Source organism: Leguminivora glycinivorella, chromosome 3, assembly GCF_023078275.1.
Source record: "Leguminivora glycinivorella isolate SPB_JAAS2020 chromosome 3, LegGlyc_1.1, whole genome shotgun sequence".
Taxonomy (NCBI): domain Eukaryota; kingdom Metazoa; phylum Arthropoda; class Insecta; order Lepidoptera; family Tortricidae; genus Leguminivora; species Leguminivora glycinivorella.
The window spans coordinates 11,644,555-11,664,690 of NC_062973.1; the positions used below are offsets into that span (position 1 = coordinate 11,644,555).

The 20,136-nt window shown below is 38.0% G+C and overlaps 1 protein-coding gene across 5 annotated transcripts in view; it reads right to left on the reverse strand.

The window, feature by feature from the left end:
• The window catches only part of LOC125242660 (protein roadkill), an 88,712-nt gene that overhangs the window by 31,312 nt on the left and 37,264 nt on the right, over nt 1–20,136 (reverse strand). For 2 of the 5 annotated variants that reach the window (XM_048151507.1, XM_048151508.1), the window contains exon 2: nt 15,629–15,663. Coding sequence is in view for 2 of the 5 variants with exons in the window: in XM_048151506.1 (XP_048007463.1) it covers nt 5,174–5,187 (14 nt within the window). In the remaining 3 variants the exon portion in view is untranslated. Of the gene's footprint in view, nt 1–5,063; nt 5,082–5,173; nt 5,406–15,628; nt 15,664–20,136 lie in introns of those variants that run through there. The other 3 variants (XM_048151506.1, XM_048151505.1, XM_048151510.1) reach the window with 2 other exon arrangements.

The following is a 20,136-nucleotide window of genomic DNA, read 5'->3' on the forward strand; positions in this document are numbered from 1 at the left end:
TGTAATCAATCCAAGCCAATTTTTAAGGAAGTTTTTGGAAAAATAAAGAAAATATCAAATGTCATTCTGAATTATACCCACTTTGCCTACTTCTTTAGACACACAGGAAAAAGCTTGGGTTAGATAAATACTTTCAGTTTCTAACATAAAATGTTCCTCCGAGACAATCAGCGATATCTAAAGCAGATGACAGCCATACACACTACTACATTGCATTTCATTCGTATTTTAATTACTGTATGATCAAATTTGTCCAGAGCCAAAAGTACTGATATTTATATTTATACTCATGTAAAAAAATAATTGTACGATCATTGATATGTTATTGTCTGTATGTTTATGATAGAAAGATTATTTTATATGTCGGTGTATGAAGAATTTTGTCCAGTACTGTATGTAGGTAAGGTATGTATTAATTTTCTAGTAAATAACAAAACTATAAAAGTAATATGTTAATATACTTAACCGGTACAGTGACCCGCGGTAACATTGAATGATTAAATGAGACCAGGGAAGGTGGAAGCGTAAGCACTGGAGTTTTACGAGTGAGTCGACCCTCGGTGACTACCGGCGGGCGGTAAAGAGGGCGCGCAAAGGGCGTAGGGACCGCGCGGGGGAGGACCCTGACACAGATCAGCGAAGCGCCGTGGAGGCCTCGAGATTCGGCTGCTATAACATCGATTCCTCGTACCATACCGTGTTACGCACAAAATGGGTCAAACGCTCTCCGGCGGCGAAGCGTTGGAGTACGCGCAATGTCCCCGTTCCGAATTACTCCCTCGGCAAATTAACGCCTCACGCTATTGTAACGACCACGATACAACTCGGCCACGGATAACTTTACGTACTTATCAATCCAAGATTGACACTAAAGGCTAACAAAACTATTAGTTTACGTAAAGATATTCATAATCCTCGCGGATGGTTTTTAAAGGTTGAATTTATTTAGGTACCTTACAGCCGGTATCTGATATTGAGATATTTGAGATATATTTTTAATTATGAGGTTATGGTTACGAGGTCTCACACACACCATAGTCACCAAAATATTGACTGTTTTGTATGACTGGATTGAATTGTACACTTAAACTCTCAAAATAATATAAGAAAACCGTTGTTAGCATTTAAAACATTACATGTAATGTTTTTAAAACATTCATTGTTTTAATATTACTGAATTACCGTCCATCAAAAATAGAAATCTGCCGTGTTGTTAAAATTTTGAATGGCACACGTAGCGACTAATTTGATGGCTTAACACCGACGATCCTCAGTGGAAAGGAGGTGGAGTGTCGCAACGGCGGCCCGGCCGTCGTTACCAAGCTGAAAGTGCCCGGTGAAACTGATGAGAACGGGTCACGTACGTTCTCTCGAATCGTACGCTGCTATATGCGCAAATGGCTTTTTAATAAATGCATTATTTTAACAACTACCTTGTGAAACATTGGCTTAGATGGGTAGATATTCCTAGATGGTAAAAGAGGCGTGTAGTTAAGAGTTTTTCTGCGTAGAGAAACCTTGCGCGCAGCATTCAAGCAAGGATTTGACCGCTAACTAATGTGCAAAACTCATTGTCTTAACTTAGAGTTGGTCCACGTAACAACCTGATCCCATAGAACTGTAATAACTTGGGTAAACGGAGATTACACTACACTGGTTGGCATGTATAGCGGTAAGCGTTGTAAATAACATATTAGACGAGATGGCACGTAACATAATGTACATAATGACGTACATAGTCTAAACTAGGACTCTAGCAATCTAGCATATTCGAAATCATACCACAAGTAACACAAGTTGTTTCATAGATGTTTGCTTAATGTGGGTTTTAGTATATTTCCAACAAAACGTTTGATTACCTATCGCCTTGGCCTTTGTGCATCGACAAAGTTCTTTCGAATGACAATAAGTGTCTCGAAACAGCCATGGCATTTACTGAATAGACTAAACGGTGTCGAGATCGAGCGTAACGAGCCGTACGAAGAGGCATAAATGTTGGTGAAACAATATTGAGATCAGCGCACAAACGATCGCGTAAATCGCGTTGCTTTGCATTGAGAAAAATAGAAGCAAGGAGTTCTCCGATCGACGAGTTAAGTAGGTGACTAATGTTTTTACTTTAATTAGTGAGTTGGGCTGACCTGACCGGGAATCTGTTATAACTTTATGTGTAATTGTATTTTAGAAGCTGATATTGTAAGGTTTGCTTCTCTCAAGGAAAACATAAGATTTTTCCCTATAGATTTTTATTCAGATCAAAAAAATTTTCGCAAATGCGTTATGCGACAAGGCACTACGAGAATAGTTATTTGAGGAGCTTATAGCGGTTCACGATAAGCAGCTATGTAGGTGCGCACGTTTCAGAGAATGTGTGATAACCGACCGCCATGAAAAATACGCTTGCGTCATTATTTAATCAGTACCGGTAGTGTATCGCCGGCTTAAACACACAAGAAGCCACGAGTTTTTAAATAGCCTTGGCCTTGCAAGAATAGGCACATAAAACGATATAAGTAATAAAGCCACTGCTGGGAGTAAACATATATACCAATCAGGCCAGCATCCTATCATATTTTGGCGCGCCTTAGATATCTTACATTGTCACTAACAAATAACAATGCAGTTATTAACAATTGGGTATAATCTTAAGGACGTTAAGTTTATACGGAGTACTTTCGAATTGATTTCAGAGACAGTTGTAGCGTAAACTGTATTCTATGGGAGTAGCATAAGGTAGTTTTGGTGAGGCTGCGTTGGTCGCATCGGCTTGTTCTATTTTCCAAGTTAATATTGAACTCTCGTCGGAGCGAGTGTGGGAGTATTTCGATTGGACACGCGACAAGCGTTTTGTAAAATAAAAACGCAACCGAGATATAAATAAACTTACACATCAGTAACGTTGTTTTTTTCGCTTTATGCGTCTGTGGGCTCAATATTATGAATACAGTGATATGGGTACTTTATTAACATAATAACATAAATACCTACTGTAGAAAACTTAAAACGTAAATTAATCATGATAATGTGTCAACTTTGAACTATTTGAAAGCATTAGCACATTCGTGATATAATTAGAACTTGGATTATGGCCAGTGGCAGAACAAGTTTATAATTCATGGACTATACATTCTTTACGATATGCTTTTCATTATTTCAGTAATGCACTATGTAACGAACAGTTCTGTTTACCTGGGAGTTATCTTAGACAAAATGCCACGGCGCCAAAGCCCAGTTTAGTTATCGCATTCCGCTGTCAGCAACCAGGGGTGTTCTTCGAGTCGCATACAGAGTAGAACATTCAGACTCACCAGTAGTATGCTCTTTAGTATTACAGTTAAAATATTACACTGGTTTGCCTGAGCGTTCCACTTTATAAGCAAAGAGAACGATCGGCCAGGAGCAGAAACGCGGGCGGGACTGGCCGCAATCTCTCGCTCTGTAAACTCGCACTGCCCTCAGATAAATTCAATACTCTTGCGAAATGTTCTCGTAAAATATGCTGCTTTATAATCCGCCTGCGCTTGGGGTTGCTCGGTTAACCTAGTTAGTAAGTAGTACTTACAGGATCGGCTCCAACAGCGGTGGTTCAATTATATTTATTCTTTAAAGATAGGTAGCAAGGGTTTTGAGGTCAATAAAAATTGACGCCGCCCCGTAATGCTTATTTACGTGAAGAGTCCAGTGAAAAGAGTTCACACTTTATCAGTTGTTATTATTGAGAGAGTAAGTAGGCTCGTTCGGTCGTAACTCGTTATTAATGAGGTAAGTAAATAAATAAAAGCGTTACAGGTCGTATATGTGCAAAAACCGATATCTGTAAGGTATGCGGTGTAAGCCGTGTAAGTCAGTAGCTGTCGCTAGAGCTCATCTCGGCGAGAGTTGCAAGGCGGAGAGATCATAAAATTGCAGCGTTTCTCTTGTTTACACACATTCAATCCGTAAGAGTTCGATGGAACTATGTCCGTAGATTTATATCGACTCTTAGAGTGAATAAGTACTTTCGCGGTATAGATATAGGACTGCAGACGTTGGGGCACGGGCATCGAGCCGGAAGCCCCCGCGACTTAACGATATTTCTTGCACTTTCCGTTGTGTTGTGTGAGGCTAACGACCCCTGGAAGGCGAATCCCCATCCATGGGTAAGAAAGCTTGCGAAATTTTCCTTTAGGGATGGGACCATAACTGAATTTGTAATGTGTTTCTATAGCTTATAGGAAGAATAGCTTCCTCTCACAATCGTCAGTCATTGAATTTGATATTCAGAAGGTTGTGAATAACAACAAAGGAAATAACCTTAAGCAAAAGGTACAAAACTTAAAAAAAGCCTCATGGGCACGAGCGCTTTCCGGCCGGAGCTACCTGCTCAGGGATATGCGAGTCTTTACTTTTTATTTATACCATTTTAGAGAGGCAAGAGCGGTAACATGTTTTCGATTAATCTTAAATAAATCAGACATTGAGATCAAAAGTTACTTAGCACACGTAAGAAAATCCACATGTCTGGTGAAAATACTAGAAAAGGACGACTTCAAAGTCGTAAACAAACATTAAACTTAAAAATAACATCGACATCAGATGTAAGTGGGCGAAGTAACAGTGGGGTAAACTATTTAGGGTTACCTACCTTGACGGACGAGGGTGCTAGAGAATAAAGAGAAAACGTCGATGTCGTTACACGAGGGCGAATGTCAGGGGAGAGATAAGCGTCTACCAACGCCATATCAAAATAATAACAAGCTAAGTAATGTCAGGCAAGTTAAAAACGAATTAAAATGTTAATCACGTCTGTCATTAACTGATGATAATGGTAATTGTTTCTAAAAGCGAGTCGATTTCTAAGCTGCTCCCTCTACCGCCAGTTCATCAGCTTACACAACAAGGAAAGTTAAATACGTGCGCGGGGGCACACTAACTTTCGCCCATTGTAATGTTATAAATGAAATCAACACATCACCATCATTCACAAAAAGTACTCATTCGGTAACACAACCATAAACACACCTCTTTGAGACAATTAATTCAAACAACGAACATACACAAACTTTTGAATGATATATTCGTACCTATTTGCGAAATGTTCAGATTCAAACGTTATGCCAACCGAAAAGTCCTTCGACGAACATGGTCAAATTAAACTAGTTCCGCGTTGACTCCACCAACCAAAATAGCTCACCTGGCTAAGGCCATTATTCGTTCGTATAATCCAATTTTCCAAAACGGTGGCACCACTACGAGATCACAATTCACTACGGCAATGTTTAAAAGTAATATAGTTTATATAAAATGTAATAGTTGCGAGTTGTGTATCGCGTTTGACAGTTTCACTTCACCACATGGTTGGAAGGTCGCGCGCGACAGCGTGACAGATGTGCGTTGCGCTCGACGACTGACGGGCGACTGGCGGTAGTGGTGGCGAGCGGCTGGGGAGGCGACTCCTCTGGCGCGGAGAGTGGAGGCGCTCTAGCGAGGGCGGAGCACCCGGCGATCGGCGCCCGCGGGACAGCTGCGCAACACCGACCCTTTTTCCGTTCCCATCTTCATTGTCACCGATTTTCATAATTTCGCCCCCCGCTTTTATAGGAAGATAATGTAGAGCGACAGTCCTCAATTCTCCTTGTAGAGCGTTTCGAAATTTTATGATCAACAAACCATTACTGTTTTATTACTACCAAGCGCTCTTGACCCCATTTCCGTCTAATTTAGTAGGGATTTAGAAGGATCAAAAACATCCAGAATTTTCGAAAAAAATAGACACAATGATTAAATTAAGACTCTTTTTGTTTTTGTATTAAAGAGTGAATGTTGATGATATTGAATAATTATTATACCGATTAATACTCTTTGTTATGATCAAAAACGAAGTCGATGATTCATTGAATCGAAATATAAATAGAGTAAAATTGAATATAATTTTCGGTTGGACACCGCGCATCGCGTTCAGTTGCAGGTTGGTTCAGTGCACGAAGGGAGAAGTTGTTGCCCCCGTGCAGAGCCTTGAGCCACCCCACTCGTAGAAACCCGTTTACCATGCTGCCGGCTTACATACGCATCTAATATGTGGACAGTAAACACTACACAATACATATTACACACATAGGTCTGAAGCAGGTATGTTTGCAAAATAAACATAGGTACAATACATGAACATAGCAATACGCAAAGATCTCAATGAGTAAACAAACAATAATGTCATTCGCATGTGCAGCAAAGGCTTTATAAACATAATATTATATAAAAAGCAGAAGCAAATAAAAACGAGAACCTTTATGTAAAGGCCTTTTATGTTCTTTAGGTACAATTGGTGTCATAAACTTATGGATACATATATTTTCGTGAACAATGGATCGATATAAGTAAACATGCAGCCCTTTATTCATTAGTTAAGCGAATCGTCCACAGAGTCGTTGCACAGTCATAACGCGTGCATTGGCTGCGCCGCGAGGGTACATCAAAGTCATCGAGTCGTCTCCCTATGTGACGTCTCAGGCAGTCGACCTTGGTCCGAGCCTTCAGGGTTAACTTCGCGAGGGAAAAACGCCCTTCGGCCTTGGGACTCCTCCCGCTTTACCTGCGCAATCCAGCTTCTTCTAACCGAATTATGTTTTTTGATACGTACACATGTAAAATTTCCTTGCTTGAATTAGTAATAAAAATGTCAACAGGATACGGATTAAAAACAAAGTAAAATAATACCTTAAATGAGCAAATTGAAAGAATAATTTGAATATGTAGCTAAAAAATATGTACGCACTTAAAGCAAAATGTATACTTAGCCGAAAAAGTTAAAATTCGAGTTTCGCATGCGAGTCCTGCGCGAAAAGTTAGCCGACTAGTAAAGCCGGACATATAACATAGAGATACAAAGTAAAATTTGGAGTGAGATAAGCCTGGTTTGGTACCTGGAGCCGCGGCTTGGCACGGGATTTAACTGGTTATTTACGAGAACAGTGAATGACACAACGTTAGATCTATTCTGGTTTCTCTTGTGCTGGCCATCCTAGTGTAAGCACAGTAAAATTTATGTGCGCACCACTACCGCGTGATGTAATTACAGTGAAATCATAGTATTTCATGACTGTAGTCTGGTTAAATAAAACTCGTTTTAATATCAAATTCTTCTAAAATATAAAAAAATGTATTGATGAATATTAATTACATGGTAATATCAACTTGAATTACAGCAATAAGATAGATTAATAATACCTACTTATTTCCATTTAAAACAAACAGTAACTCAAATTAAAATTTTGAAAAAACCCCGACATAGTGGACCGATTTTCATAAAACATGGCTAAGAACACTCCCGGGAGCGACGATGCCACAGACAGACAAGTCAAACTTATAACACCCCGTCGTTTTTGCGTCGGGGGTTAAAAATAGGACTCACTTTAGAGCAGATATTACTCATACCATACTGATCATCATACATATGTAATGTGCCCAATGGCAAAGCACGCGACCGCTGATTTTACGCAAAATATATCCAGATTCCAGAGTCTAGACCAAACTAGCAAATTAAGCTATGTACGAGTATGATTCACAAGAGAATGCTGTCCCGTTCTTAATTTTGTATATTTAAAACTTACATTAGCTATTTAGTCTTTCTTTCTTCTTTCCACGTCTTTAAATGAAATACCTACGCAAACGGGTTTCTCTTGGTTGATAAAGAATATTACCTTTGCTCTTTGTTGAAAAATAATACCTAAACAACGAGGACCATTTGTAAAAGGCTTCGTTTTTGCACAACAACGTATTGACTTTAAACGCAAAAGAGTTGGAATGGATGAAATCTTTTCTGAGAGCCCTGAGTATGATATGACGTATATTGATAGGTATCAATTATTTACGTCACGTCCCCATATCAAATTAAATGACGCAGATTCACGCAGATTCAAGCAATGTCTTCTTCGGGGCAATATTTATTGTTATAAAATGCTGTAATTTCATGATTCAACAGCAATTAAAGCATTAACCCGTTTATAAATAAATAACAAGCACTTGGCCGTTTTATCGGACATCTTCGCGTGAACACAAGTAGGTACTTTATATAGTACAAAGAGTTTATTGTGGTACATTTAGGGCGCGGCGGGCGTCAGCGCATGTGACCCAGGTCGCGCCGGCAAGGGCAGTGGGACGTAGGCCCCCGCGAACCCTCTGCACGTCTGTCCCTAATTTTTTAATTGATAATATGAGATTGGGGCACCGTCTAACTGTATATGTACTAAATATGAGTAATAATAATAAATAATAAATTATTTATTAGGCAGGCGTCCGGTTTTTTATCCATAGCCCAGTATTTAGTCCATCACTTTCATCAAAATAGACCAGTTCATTTTAGATTCCATTAACTCTCAAATAGTCCTTACACCCTGGCGGGTGTTGCCTCTGCGTGTGTCCCATGATACGGGCAAGGGCAACATCCGCTCGGTGTACCCCTTACATTTCATTAAAGTGTCGAAAGGGCCTCTACGCGTTGGCTTCGGCCCCGCGCACGCCTCCCAAAGGTCCGGAACACCATTGTTCCATGATGGGAAACACATACAAATAAATAATAATAGATAATAAATATTATAGGACATTCTTACACAGATTGGCTGAGGCCCACGGTAAGCTCAAGAAGGCTTGTGTTGTGGGTACTCAGACAACGATATATATAATATATAAATACTTACATACATAGAAAACATCCATGACTCGGGAACAAATATCTGTGCTCATCGCATAAATAAATGCCCTTACCGGGGATTCGAACCCGGGACCGCGGCGCAGCAGGCAGGGTCACTACCGACTGCGTCAGACCGCTGCGTAATAATCAAAATATTTTTGAATTTTTGACGAGGAATAGGGTATGCAACTATGCACTCAACACAAGAAGCCACGCGAATATTTTCTTTACAAAAATCTAGCTTCAAAGCTTCTAGTATTCAGCAAGTAAGACTCAGGGCGTCATCCATATATTACGTTACAACGTGGGGGGGTGTCATACGAAATGTGACAATGTATGGGCATTTTTAGAATTTGGGACCCCCCAATTAGCGTCTGTTAACAAAAATTACAATTTCATAATAATTTGGAGGTGTAAAAGACTCCAAACATCAAAATTAAATTATCCATAATAATATTTAAAAAATATGTATCTCTCCTTATGGACATACAATAGTATGTAATACATTTTGGTTAAGTCATCAACCCTTAGAGGGTGGAAGTTTAAGGCCAAACGTAAAAAGAATAAGTTCAAAAACGCCACTATTTCCACACAGACGAAGAAGAAGCAAGAGCTAGTATTACATAAATCTCTTCAGGACTAATAAGCTAATCATAATTATTATTGTTGTTGGATAATTATGTGACGAATGTGATTTACCATCTTGTATTTTTAACCCCCGACGCTAAAACGAAGGGGTTATAAATTTGACATGTCTGCCTGTCTGTGTGTGTGTCTGTCTGTGGCATCGTAGCTTCCCGAACGGTAGAACCGATTTAGATTTAGTTGTTTTTTGTCTGAAAGCTGAGTTAGTCGGGAGTATTCTTAGCCATGTTTCATGAAAATCGGTCCACTATGCCACGGTCGGGGGTTTATTCAAAATTTTAATTTTGTGGTTTGGTTATTGCGATACTGCCTGTGCCTGGTTAAATAAAACAACTGAATAACTGAATGTCATTAATTCAGAATTTTCCGATCGCCCAGTTTACATAACTTTGTAAAATATGTAAATTCGCACATAAACCACTGTGGGCGAATCATAAACAAGTGACATCTCTAAGATTAATAGAGCACTAATTATTCAGGAATCCCGGCCGGGTCCAAGGAAGACGTAACACGATTAATATCTTCAGAGACAGAGGGTAGTTGTATAGGAATTTTAGTTCGCAAGTTCAAAGTTTCTTAAGCACTGTTATGCACGAAGAAGAGTTATTGCAGCAACGTCCGTCTTTAAGTGAGAGTCTTACAATCGATTTTATGCAACCACCTTTTACATCAGGCGAGGTTACGATCTCTGAATTGGTGTATCTTGTTAAATAAGTATGGCTTTGCTACGAAAGCAAAATTTAATAAACTCGAAAGAAAAACATAAATCATAACATAGTTCCAACTTTTAAGACACAATTTTTGATATTTTTTTTTTATGGGATAGGAGGCAAACGAGCAGACAGGCAGCAGAAAATTGTAAACTGTTTTTTTAAGGGATCGATATACAATGGATATCAGGTAGAGATGCCAAACGCTGTGTCATGCTAGGTTCCCCTTGTTTTGGCATAATTTTACAATCGAGAATTCTTTTAGGCATAATCTATATTGGCATAATTCACCTTTCGCATAATCTGTTATGGCATAGTATAGTTACGCATAATTTGTCTAGGCATATTTTTGTTTGTCCGAATATATTTCATGCATAAAGGTTATTCGCCGAATGGTTTTTATGCATAAATTATTTCTGCATAACATGGTTTAGTGGAAATTTACTACGCAGAATTTTTATCATAGTAATACTACTATATTAATGTTGCAGTTCTAACCTAACCTAACCGAAATTCTTGACAAAATGTTTTATTTGTTGAGGTCGCAGTTCTAACCTAACCAAACCGACTCTCTTAACAGCATTTAGTATGGGTGGATATTCTGATTTTAAGAAATATGCCAAATACAATTATGCGAATTAATTTTATTCATAAAAACAATCGGTGTAAACAGAATTATGCGAACTTATTTTCGGACAATGTGTTATTCGTATTATTTATTTTATGACATGACAAATAAGTTTTCTGCCAAATTAACATTCGGCGAAAATCGATTATGCGAAGTCTGTTATGCGAAAATCGTTTCGGACAATTAAAGTTATGCCAAATAGAGGGAACCCGTCATGCTAATCAAACCCACCATCTGTGCTTTATCAGTCGTTAGCATTGCTCTATATGTAGAAGACATATTTGAATCCCTTCTAGGTACATAGGGCGAATAGAAAACATGAATAGGTAATGTGATTAAACATCACATTTTTGACGACCGGTCTGGCGCAGTCGGAAGTGACCCTGCCTGCTACGCCGCGGTCCCGGGTTCGAATCCCGGTAAGGGCATTTATTAGTGTGATGAGCACAGATAACTGTGCCTGAGTCATGGATGTTTTCTATGTATATAAGTATTTATATATTATATATATCGTTGTCTGAGTACCCACAACACAAGCCTTCTTGAGCTTACCGTGGGCCTCAGTCAATCTGTGTAAGAATGTCCTATAATATTTATTTATTTATTTATCATAGCAATATAACTCAAGTACGTTCCGTCTTAACTATTCCAAGTTGTGCTAACTTGTGGGCACTGAAAGTTTGAACGCGCCAGACCTGAAATATTATCGCTAATATTCAGGTATATATATATAAATATACCTGAATATTAGCGATAAGTAAGATAAATCGCTGTCGACATTCCTATCTTTTAGTTTATAAATTACGGTTGCAGCTAAGCAATTATACGTTTTAATGATTTTTTGTAAACTAAGGGTGATATTTGTACAGTTGGTAATTTAATTTATGGTGTTTTATTCAATGATCTGAATATAAAGGCCCTGTATATGGTTGTCATAATTCAATGTAGATAAAAGGAGAAAGGAAAATGTATAAATGTTTTTCCAAGATTCACAGTGACAGTTGTACATTGACGAAGCTATACGTACGCTATCACCAGTCCTAATCCACTCAGTCACCTGAAGTTTAGTAGTCCGATCCAACTTCATGACTTTCGAGACGTTCATGCAAGAAATATAAATTATGAACTATGACCAGGCCTGCATAAAAACGGCCCAGTGATAGTTTTTAGAAACGGCTACATGCACGGCGAGATCCGCTCGCGCCCACTTTCCACGATTAACTTTCTCATTCACAATGCGATTTGACCTTTCCTTTCCATAGCACTTACTTTAAATAAGGGTCAATTGAAATTTCAATGTAAAGCATTGATTGTATCTATTAGACGGCCGATTGTTAGCAATGCTTTCAAGCAGGTATGGTTGCATGATTTCAAAGAAGGTCGATTATACGCATCGCGATAGCGACAATATCTGAAATATGTTAACATCACAAATTGCAGTATTTGTTGACTTCCTAATTGAGCCTGTGTATCAACCAGAAAATAAAAAAACCGGCCAAGTGCGAGTCGGACTCGCGCACCGAGGGTTCCGTACAAACCTGCAAGGTTTACAAAGTTCGTTCATTACGACAATCGAGTCATAACTATGGTATTTTTATTGCAAAATGAAATTCATAACATTACAATGGGGAAAGATGGAGGAGCATAAATTTAAGAATATTTTGTAATGTAACTAAAAATTTAAGGTTTTTGGAATTTTTCCTTTATGTGTGCTATAAAACGTTGCTTCATGCCAAATTTCAAGATTCTAGGTCGACTGGAAGTACCCTTTAGGTTTTGATTCCCTTGCGAGTACTTGCGAGTTTCAAAATATGCAGCTTAAATTGCTGTTTCTTTTGATTGCGTTGACATAGAAGTTTGATTTTGTTACAGCTTAAAGGTATTATAGACCTGAGTATTTGGTATGAATTTCAATTTAATACCTCTACGCGTTTATGAGGAAATGGGTAGTAAGGTTAAAATTATTAAAAAAAAATATATTATGTGATGTAACTAAAAATTTATGGTTTTCGTAATTTTTCCTTTATCTATGCTATAAGACGTTGCTTCGTACCAAATTTCAAGATTCTGAGTTCACGGGAAGCACCCTGTAGGTTTTGATTCCCTTGCAAGTGTCGAAAATTTGCGGCATAAACGGCTGTATCTTTTGATTGCGTTGGCTTAGAAGTTTTATTTTTTCACAGCTTCAAGGGACAGTAGACCTGAGTAATTGATATAAATTTCAGCTTCATACCTCCACGCGTTCCTGAGAAAAAGGGTCTTGACAGACGGACGGACGGACGGACAGACGGACAACAAAGTGATCCTATAAGGGTTCCGTTTTTTCCTTTTGAGGTACGGAACCCTAAAAATAATAGAAAATAATCTTAATAATGCGAGAAACTGTACACTTTAATTTCAAGAAAATGAATCATTAAAATCAGTCTTGCCAGACTGATTTTATTTTTTTATTTTTCAAAATCTGGGGCTTCTATAGAAGACTCAAGTTGCCCTTAAAAAGTGAATCCAACGACTCGTGTGGTTCTAGGCCGAAAAATGAACTAGCGTATTCTCGTACGAAATGGCAATGAAATACATTATTTCAGCTTCCTGATAGCAACAAGGAGCTGTTGAGTGTTGATGACCATTTGGCTAGTGTGGAGCAATTGATTAAAATGGATCAATAATTGATACAAGTCAATACTTTTTCACTGTGAACCGATTGGATGAACTAGTATGGTATCAGACCTGCATTAATTAAATTCTTGATGAGGTTTACATTTGTTTACAGATTGTTGATTCTGTTCCAGGGCAAAGTAATCTTAGTTATCAACAATTTTTCCAATTTTTTGATCAATATCATCCGATATCAATCGCAGCTCAGGTCCCAGATTGACGTGTAATGAGGACAATTGTTCGTGTGCCAGTCGGGGAATGTGGAGCACCCTTTAAGCGTTATGGATTCTGGTCGTTGATGAAAGTGGATCGAACTATTCAAACAAACCAGCATTTCCTCGTTATGAATTAGGACATGTTTAACAGGGGTCGGGCCTTTGTTGACCGATATAAGAACTGTGTTAAGTGTGCATTTTATACAATGTTATATAATGCGTCATGCGACGAAGATAGAATAGGACGTACCTAATACTTAGTAACTTATGTATATCTGTTATTTATGGAGAGTCTGATCAGACATTGATCTTTGTACAATGATGTCAGTTTATGGGACATTGAATCTATATTCAATAAGTATTTAAGTAGTACTTACCTACTGTTAGAATATCTAATTTAAATTACCAGAGTCCGAACCTCAATGAACCACTTCAAAAACAAATTCAAAAAGCTTAAGTGGATTTGTTAAAGACAGACGGACAGAGCACCACGTTTTGGGACCCTAAAATACGTATTTCTCTCACGCTCAATTATTGACGCGAACCGTTTAATTGTCGTGTAATCGATATCAATTTCGGTAGGTTTTCGGTACCGGCTCGGCGGCTCTCGCCACTCTCGCGGGTGAGAAAGCTCCCGCGGCGTGCGCCGGCGCCGGTGAAACAGCGCCTTCGTAGATCAACTCATGTAGACTCTACAACCTCTACATTGTGATATTTATGATACAAGGGGTCAGTATATAACCGCAGCATTCGGTCGCATCCCACTCTTCATTGCCAAGTGTAATTATGAATACGTATTTTTAATCTATGTGGCGCATGAGTCGTAAACGTGGATGCAATTAAAATAGCCGTTGTCTTGTTCGATACGTTAATTTGTCATAAATAGTGACCGTCAATAGTTTCACATACCTAAGTCATCTAGAGAGTTCGTGATCTGTGAACGTCACGCACGCTTTTACAAGATAGCATAAACTTTCAAAAACTCCCTACAAGTAACTTGCACCGCAGTGAAAGTACTTGCACCGGCTGATCAAAATATTCAACATTAACCAATCAATGCGAGTAGAAAACGTAAAATAACGTAAACAAGAACTATATTCATACATGCAAAGTTATGCATATAAATACTCTAATAGTTTTTTTAATAGTTGGCGTTGTGTAGCATAAAGAGTAAAGACAAAAGGCGGAACGCTCCAGTGAAAGTGCATCGCGGTTGTTGCGCTTGCGAATCGCATTCAGAGCATTTTTCAGCCGCGCGGAGAGAGGGAGAGAAACGTAAGAAAGCGCCAGCAAACGGGCGAAGGTATAGTAAAATTTGAAAGCGCTACACAATAGCGCGTTGTCGAAATTGGAAAGTTGAGCGCGTCGATTGCATAACAGCTCTTACGGGCGGCGTGACGCTGTCGAAAGGTACTGGTGTGACGTCACCGGCACGAAAGTGCATCGGCCACGCGCCCCTCCCGGCGCGCTACACGTGCGCTGCACCGCTTCCTGCATCAGAGGACTTTCTATTGGGAAACTCGCGCTCTCCAACAGGGTTGCCAGCTGAAGCGTGTTGTAGTCTGTATCATAACTTTGACTCGCATACGCTTTACGTAAATACGTGTTGGTATTAGAAATTTACTAATTACTCAAATGTATAAAAATAACAAAGAAATATTTTTCTCTAAATTCGACTGGTTAAATGTTTAAAATTCCCTCAAGCACAAACTTTAAGTCTTTTGGCACCGGCGCAAAATTATAACGTTCAAAATGCTGAACACCGACTTTTAAACAAATATTTCCGTTAATTTGTGTCAATTTGTATAATTCTTCTTATGTGTGTCAATGAGATTTGAGAACCTTTTTTTTTTCATCTGCAACGATAATTTTAAACATCTGTACGACAATCCACTTGCACAAACCTGGCAACCCGACTCTCCACCGCCGGTTGGGAAATTCGACTCTCACGCGACGCAACACGAGACGAGATGCATCTGATTGAGCAATGAGGCAGCCAGCAGTGCCATGGGCTTGCGTAACAGCACTGAGTACACCATGGTGGTTCATCCCGTGTCCGTTCAGGTGACTTCACAGAGATAAGTGGTGTGAACATGGGTTAAATACTTACACAGCACTACCGCTCTCGGTTGGTTCGTCAATGTTCTGAAACAATAAACATATATGCTGTTTAGACACGTTATTTGACCTAGTCGGTACAGACAGACAGAGTACCTGACGATGATGGTCGAACAGGGACCCCTGGGAGTAAGGACGTTTATTTATGTGATGAGGACGCAAATTTATTATTCAGTCAAGGTTATTTTTTATGCATGTATAAGTAGTTGTTATATGTTACACGTTTTCTAAATACCCCACAATTCTAAATTGAGTTTAACTGTAAATACGTGAAATACTATATATACCTAATTTTTAAAATATCCCATATATTATGTAGCAGCAATGACTCCAGAAGATGAAACAATAGATAAAAATCATTTATTGTATAAACCATTCTACATATGGCGCCTTAACCTACGTTACAAGAACAACTTACTCTCTAAACATTTAAGGTACTAGATACTGATTACACCTAAAACCAGTTACACAAAGATAAACACAAAAATAGATGGTGCAAGTAGAATAAAAAATAAATAAACAGGGATTGTGGAAGAAACATTGGCGCCTGTGTAGTGGCAACAAAAGGACGCCACTCAGCATATGCTATGATATGAATACCACAGCGCTGGTCTTCCGTAGCGCCCCGGGTTGAGGGGTAGCTTTAGAACTATTACCTAGGTAATGGCAAATCTATAATATTGCAGAGCACAAGAACACAGATATCGAGGAGAACAGTTGTAGTTGGAAATATGCATACACAAAGATACTAGTTATCGAAACAGGGCAGGTTTATATAAATTTTGAGATACTGACGTGACGGTTAGGTTAGGGTTTAACTTTTATGTACCATTATTATTATGTATAAAAGACATATTAAAATAGCATAGACTGACGAACTCGCGTGATTAAATTAATAACTAAAACTAAGTATTAGGCCCGTCATCGCCTGCTGAGTATAGTATTGAACATAGTATAATTTTGTTATACATTTTTTGTACATAAAAAGGTCAAAGCGATGCTACCTTGTGTCAGTAACTGCCAAAACGAATGTGGTCAACCAGGCGATGCATTAACAGTGAAACTTTAGAAAGGCCAAGTTCCAATTCATTAGCAAGCTGTCTTCTTGTTGTATTCTCCGTCGGTTTCTAAAAATCTCTCGCTGAAGCATTTTCGAGTTACGTTATATGAAAGGCCGTTATGGATCTGTACCTGTACAGTCAATTTCATTAAATGCGTTTAATTTTGTATGGGATTTTAATCAGATAATTGATGTTTTGGAAACAAAGCTCATCTATTAGAAACAGAAATGTAACGCTTAGTAACGAAACGTACACTATTAGGGTCAGCTTTTTGTCACTCATTGTTGTAGGTAAAAATATCGGTCAATTTTATACTCAAACGATGCGAATATTTAATTGACTTGACATCAATAAAAATAGCCGAGCTGCATTCAATATATCTAAATGACCTTAACACAATAATGATACGTTTAAATGCTAACAAAATCTGTCGAGGTGTCGGTAATTATAAAATTGATGTCACGATAATAGGTAGAGTTTGTGCTCATTACCAGCTTGGAATCAATATAAGCCGCCTTGACATTATTTGCTTTTACAGGCCGTCGGATGCGTGTGTCAACTACAATGTGTTACAGTCATAACAGTCCAGGGTAAAAACTTAAACAGTTATCTGCCGATAGAACTAGACCGAAATAAAAAGTGTTAATTTATTTATCTTTATATCAGATTAATATTATCGGAGCGGTCAAGGAGTTCAAAAATATCTAACGAAGCTTTTATTTTAAAACACGCTACAGAGTTACAATTATTTGGGCATTCCGGCCACTTAAAATGTCTGAGTTTGACTGTACACACTATCCGTAGTAAAGCCAAAGTATCTACCATTAAAACTAAACAAACTCTAATTCTTTAAGTAATACTGTACTGGTATATTTTTTTCATGTATAATTTTTTTAGATGTACTTTGACACTTAGAGACTCTATACATCTCTAACATCTCTTATTAATAATCATAATAGCTTTGTACTTTGTATAATTTCTTGTGTTAATATTTTTTTTTTATGAATACTTTTGCTTATTAAATTGTATCTTGTTTTTTTTTAATGCATGTTAATTATAAGATGTAATGTTTTGAAAAGAAGTGGCCCGCCGAGTTTCTTGCCGGTCCCATAGTGGATACCCTCCTCCAACTGAGGGGGGACTGAAATCTTCTCGAGGCTGAGGCGTAGGGTTAGAGCCGGCGTAGTTTTATTTGACGTTCATAAGCGCATTGTAATATGCCTACTTGGAAAATAAATATTTCATTTCATTTCATATTTTAAAAGAATATATAATGCATAAATAGATAGTAGTAACGATAGCATACGATACGTTAATTAAAATATAGACAAAATTATCCCTGTCGACACAGAGTTATTAGCCATTATGAAAAGACATCCTCAAATGTAAATAATTCTCACACAGTATAAATAAAGATTTCCTCGTAAGAGTTTAAACGTCTAAGATTTGAGATAGTGTGATGTGAAGATGGAGAAAACCAGGAACAATAACAATACTACACGACGAATGCTTTCTTGCGCGCTTGCGCGTCCCGCGACGTTCTAATTGTGCGCAACACTTTCGCCTTTTACTTTTTCAGTAGATACAGTTCTTTTACAGTACCTAATACACAGCAAACTCGGCTATACCACTTGATGATTTTAGAGTCGTGATCCTGAATGTCATAAATCCATTAAGACCTTATTGTATTATATTTAGGCTTGCCAGATCGTATTATCCGATTATCGGGGAAAAAAAATATTTTTTCGGGATTTTAGGTCTCAAGTCGGGAAAAGAAAAAAAAAACATTCATACGTAATTATATTTAAAGAATATACTTTATAAGTTTGTATTATGACATTTGGCACACCTCCTGCTCATAGAAGTTTTTTGACTTGTATAATCCATGCTAATATTATAAATGGGAAAGTGTGTGTGTCTGTTTGTTTGTCCGTCTTTCACGGCAAAACGGATCGATTAATTATTGACGTGATTTTTTAAATTTAGTTGAAGGGATGGAGAGTGAGATTACGATTCCTGTGAAACAATGAAAATGTAGACGTGTCTCCAAATATCTACTTTACCAGGAATTAAATTGATGCGGTATTAGTTACCTGGCATTAGTTACTTTTCGATAGAGAAATCTACAGCAAAAATTGCTGAAAGAATCGAATTCAATAGAGAAATCTACAGCAAAAATTGCTGATAGATTTTATTCAATAATACGATCTTTCAACTTTATTCTGACAATAGTTGGATATCATCCACGATATTTAGAAGCCATGCAGCAGCTTGCTAAAGCCAGTGCTCTCGAAATCGGGACGAAAGACTTGATTTAACGAAGTCCCACAGTATTGACATATTAACCGGTATAGGATGTAGTGTCCAAGAAATTCGTTCATTGAAATGACACCCACGATGAGCAACCAAAATATTTTAAAACGTACCGCACCCCGCACTGCGCACTGAAACAACGCGCTTCGCACACTAGGCGCGGGTTACGGTACTTACTTTACGGTCGTTCCAGAAAAATAATTTGGCTGGATTCTAGTTTGGAATTTGAAATTTTAGAGTATTTCGAGAAATCGGGACATTTTCTAATTTGTCGGGATTTGGGAACACATGTTAAAAATCGGGAGAATTCCGCCAAATCCCGACCGTCTGGCAACCCTAATTATATTATGTCCCTATATTACATTTAAAAAAATGTATACTGATAAAAATAATCTTTTTTTTTCGCATTTGCGAGGTTTTTGATTTACCAAATCCAGCTAACATAGGTAAATAGGTATTCACAATTTCCCTTAAATCGAAATAAAGGATGTTATTTCTGAAGTGTTACATGTCAATTATTATTTTAATAATTTATTATAATAACATGCTTTGAATACGTGACGATAACAGATTTGCTAACAAAACAAACGCCATTCAGTCAGTATGCAAAAAATGTGGTCGATGAATTTATTTAAAGTAACTAAAAAACTCATACGACATGGAATAAAAATTGCAGGATTCATTATACATTTTTACCAAAAAATTCTTCGAATAACACCAGACTGTTTACGATAGAAGAGTAAATTTTATTACTAAAATATACTGTGACAGTGGATACGATGGTCAGATTAATTATAAGTAGCCCGTCTGACTGTTTGTGACAAAAGGTATTTTTAGCAATATGCCGCAGTCGTGAATATTCAGCGGTAGCGATTACGATTGACCAATAAGTGTGTGAAAAAATGAGGTTTTGAGGCGGGAGCATCCTACTTTTTGACACCATTCGCACTTCAATAATGTACTCTATCGGACAGTAGTAGAGTACACATTTCAACACAGCGAGGTCGAAAACTCTTGACATATTTTATTAAAACGATTTAATCTCTACACAAATATTTATAGAGTCTATATTTCTGCATAACGCAACGTCGTTTGCGAAGTAGGCTGAAGAGAACGCACAAATACC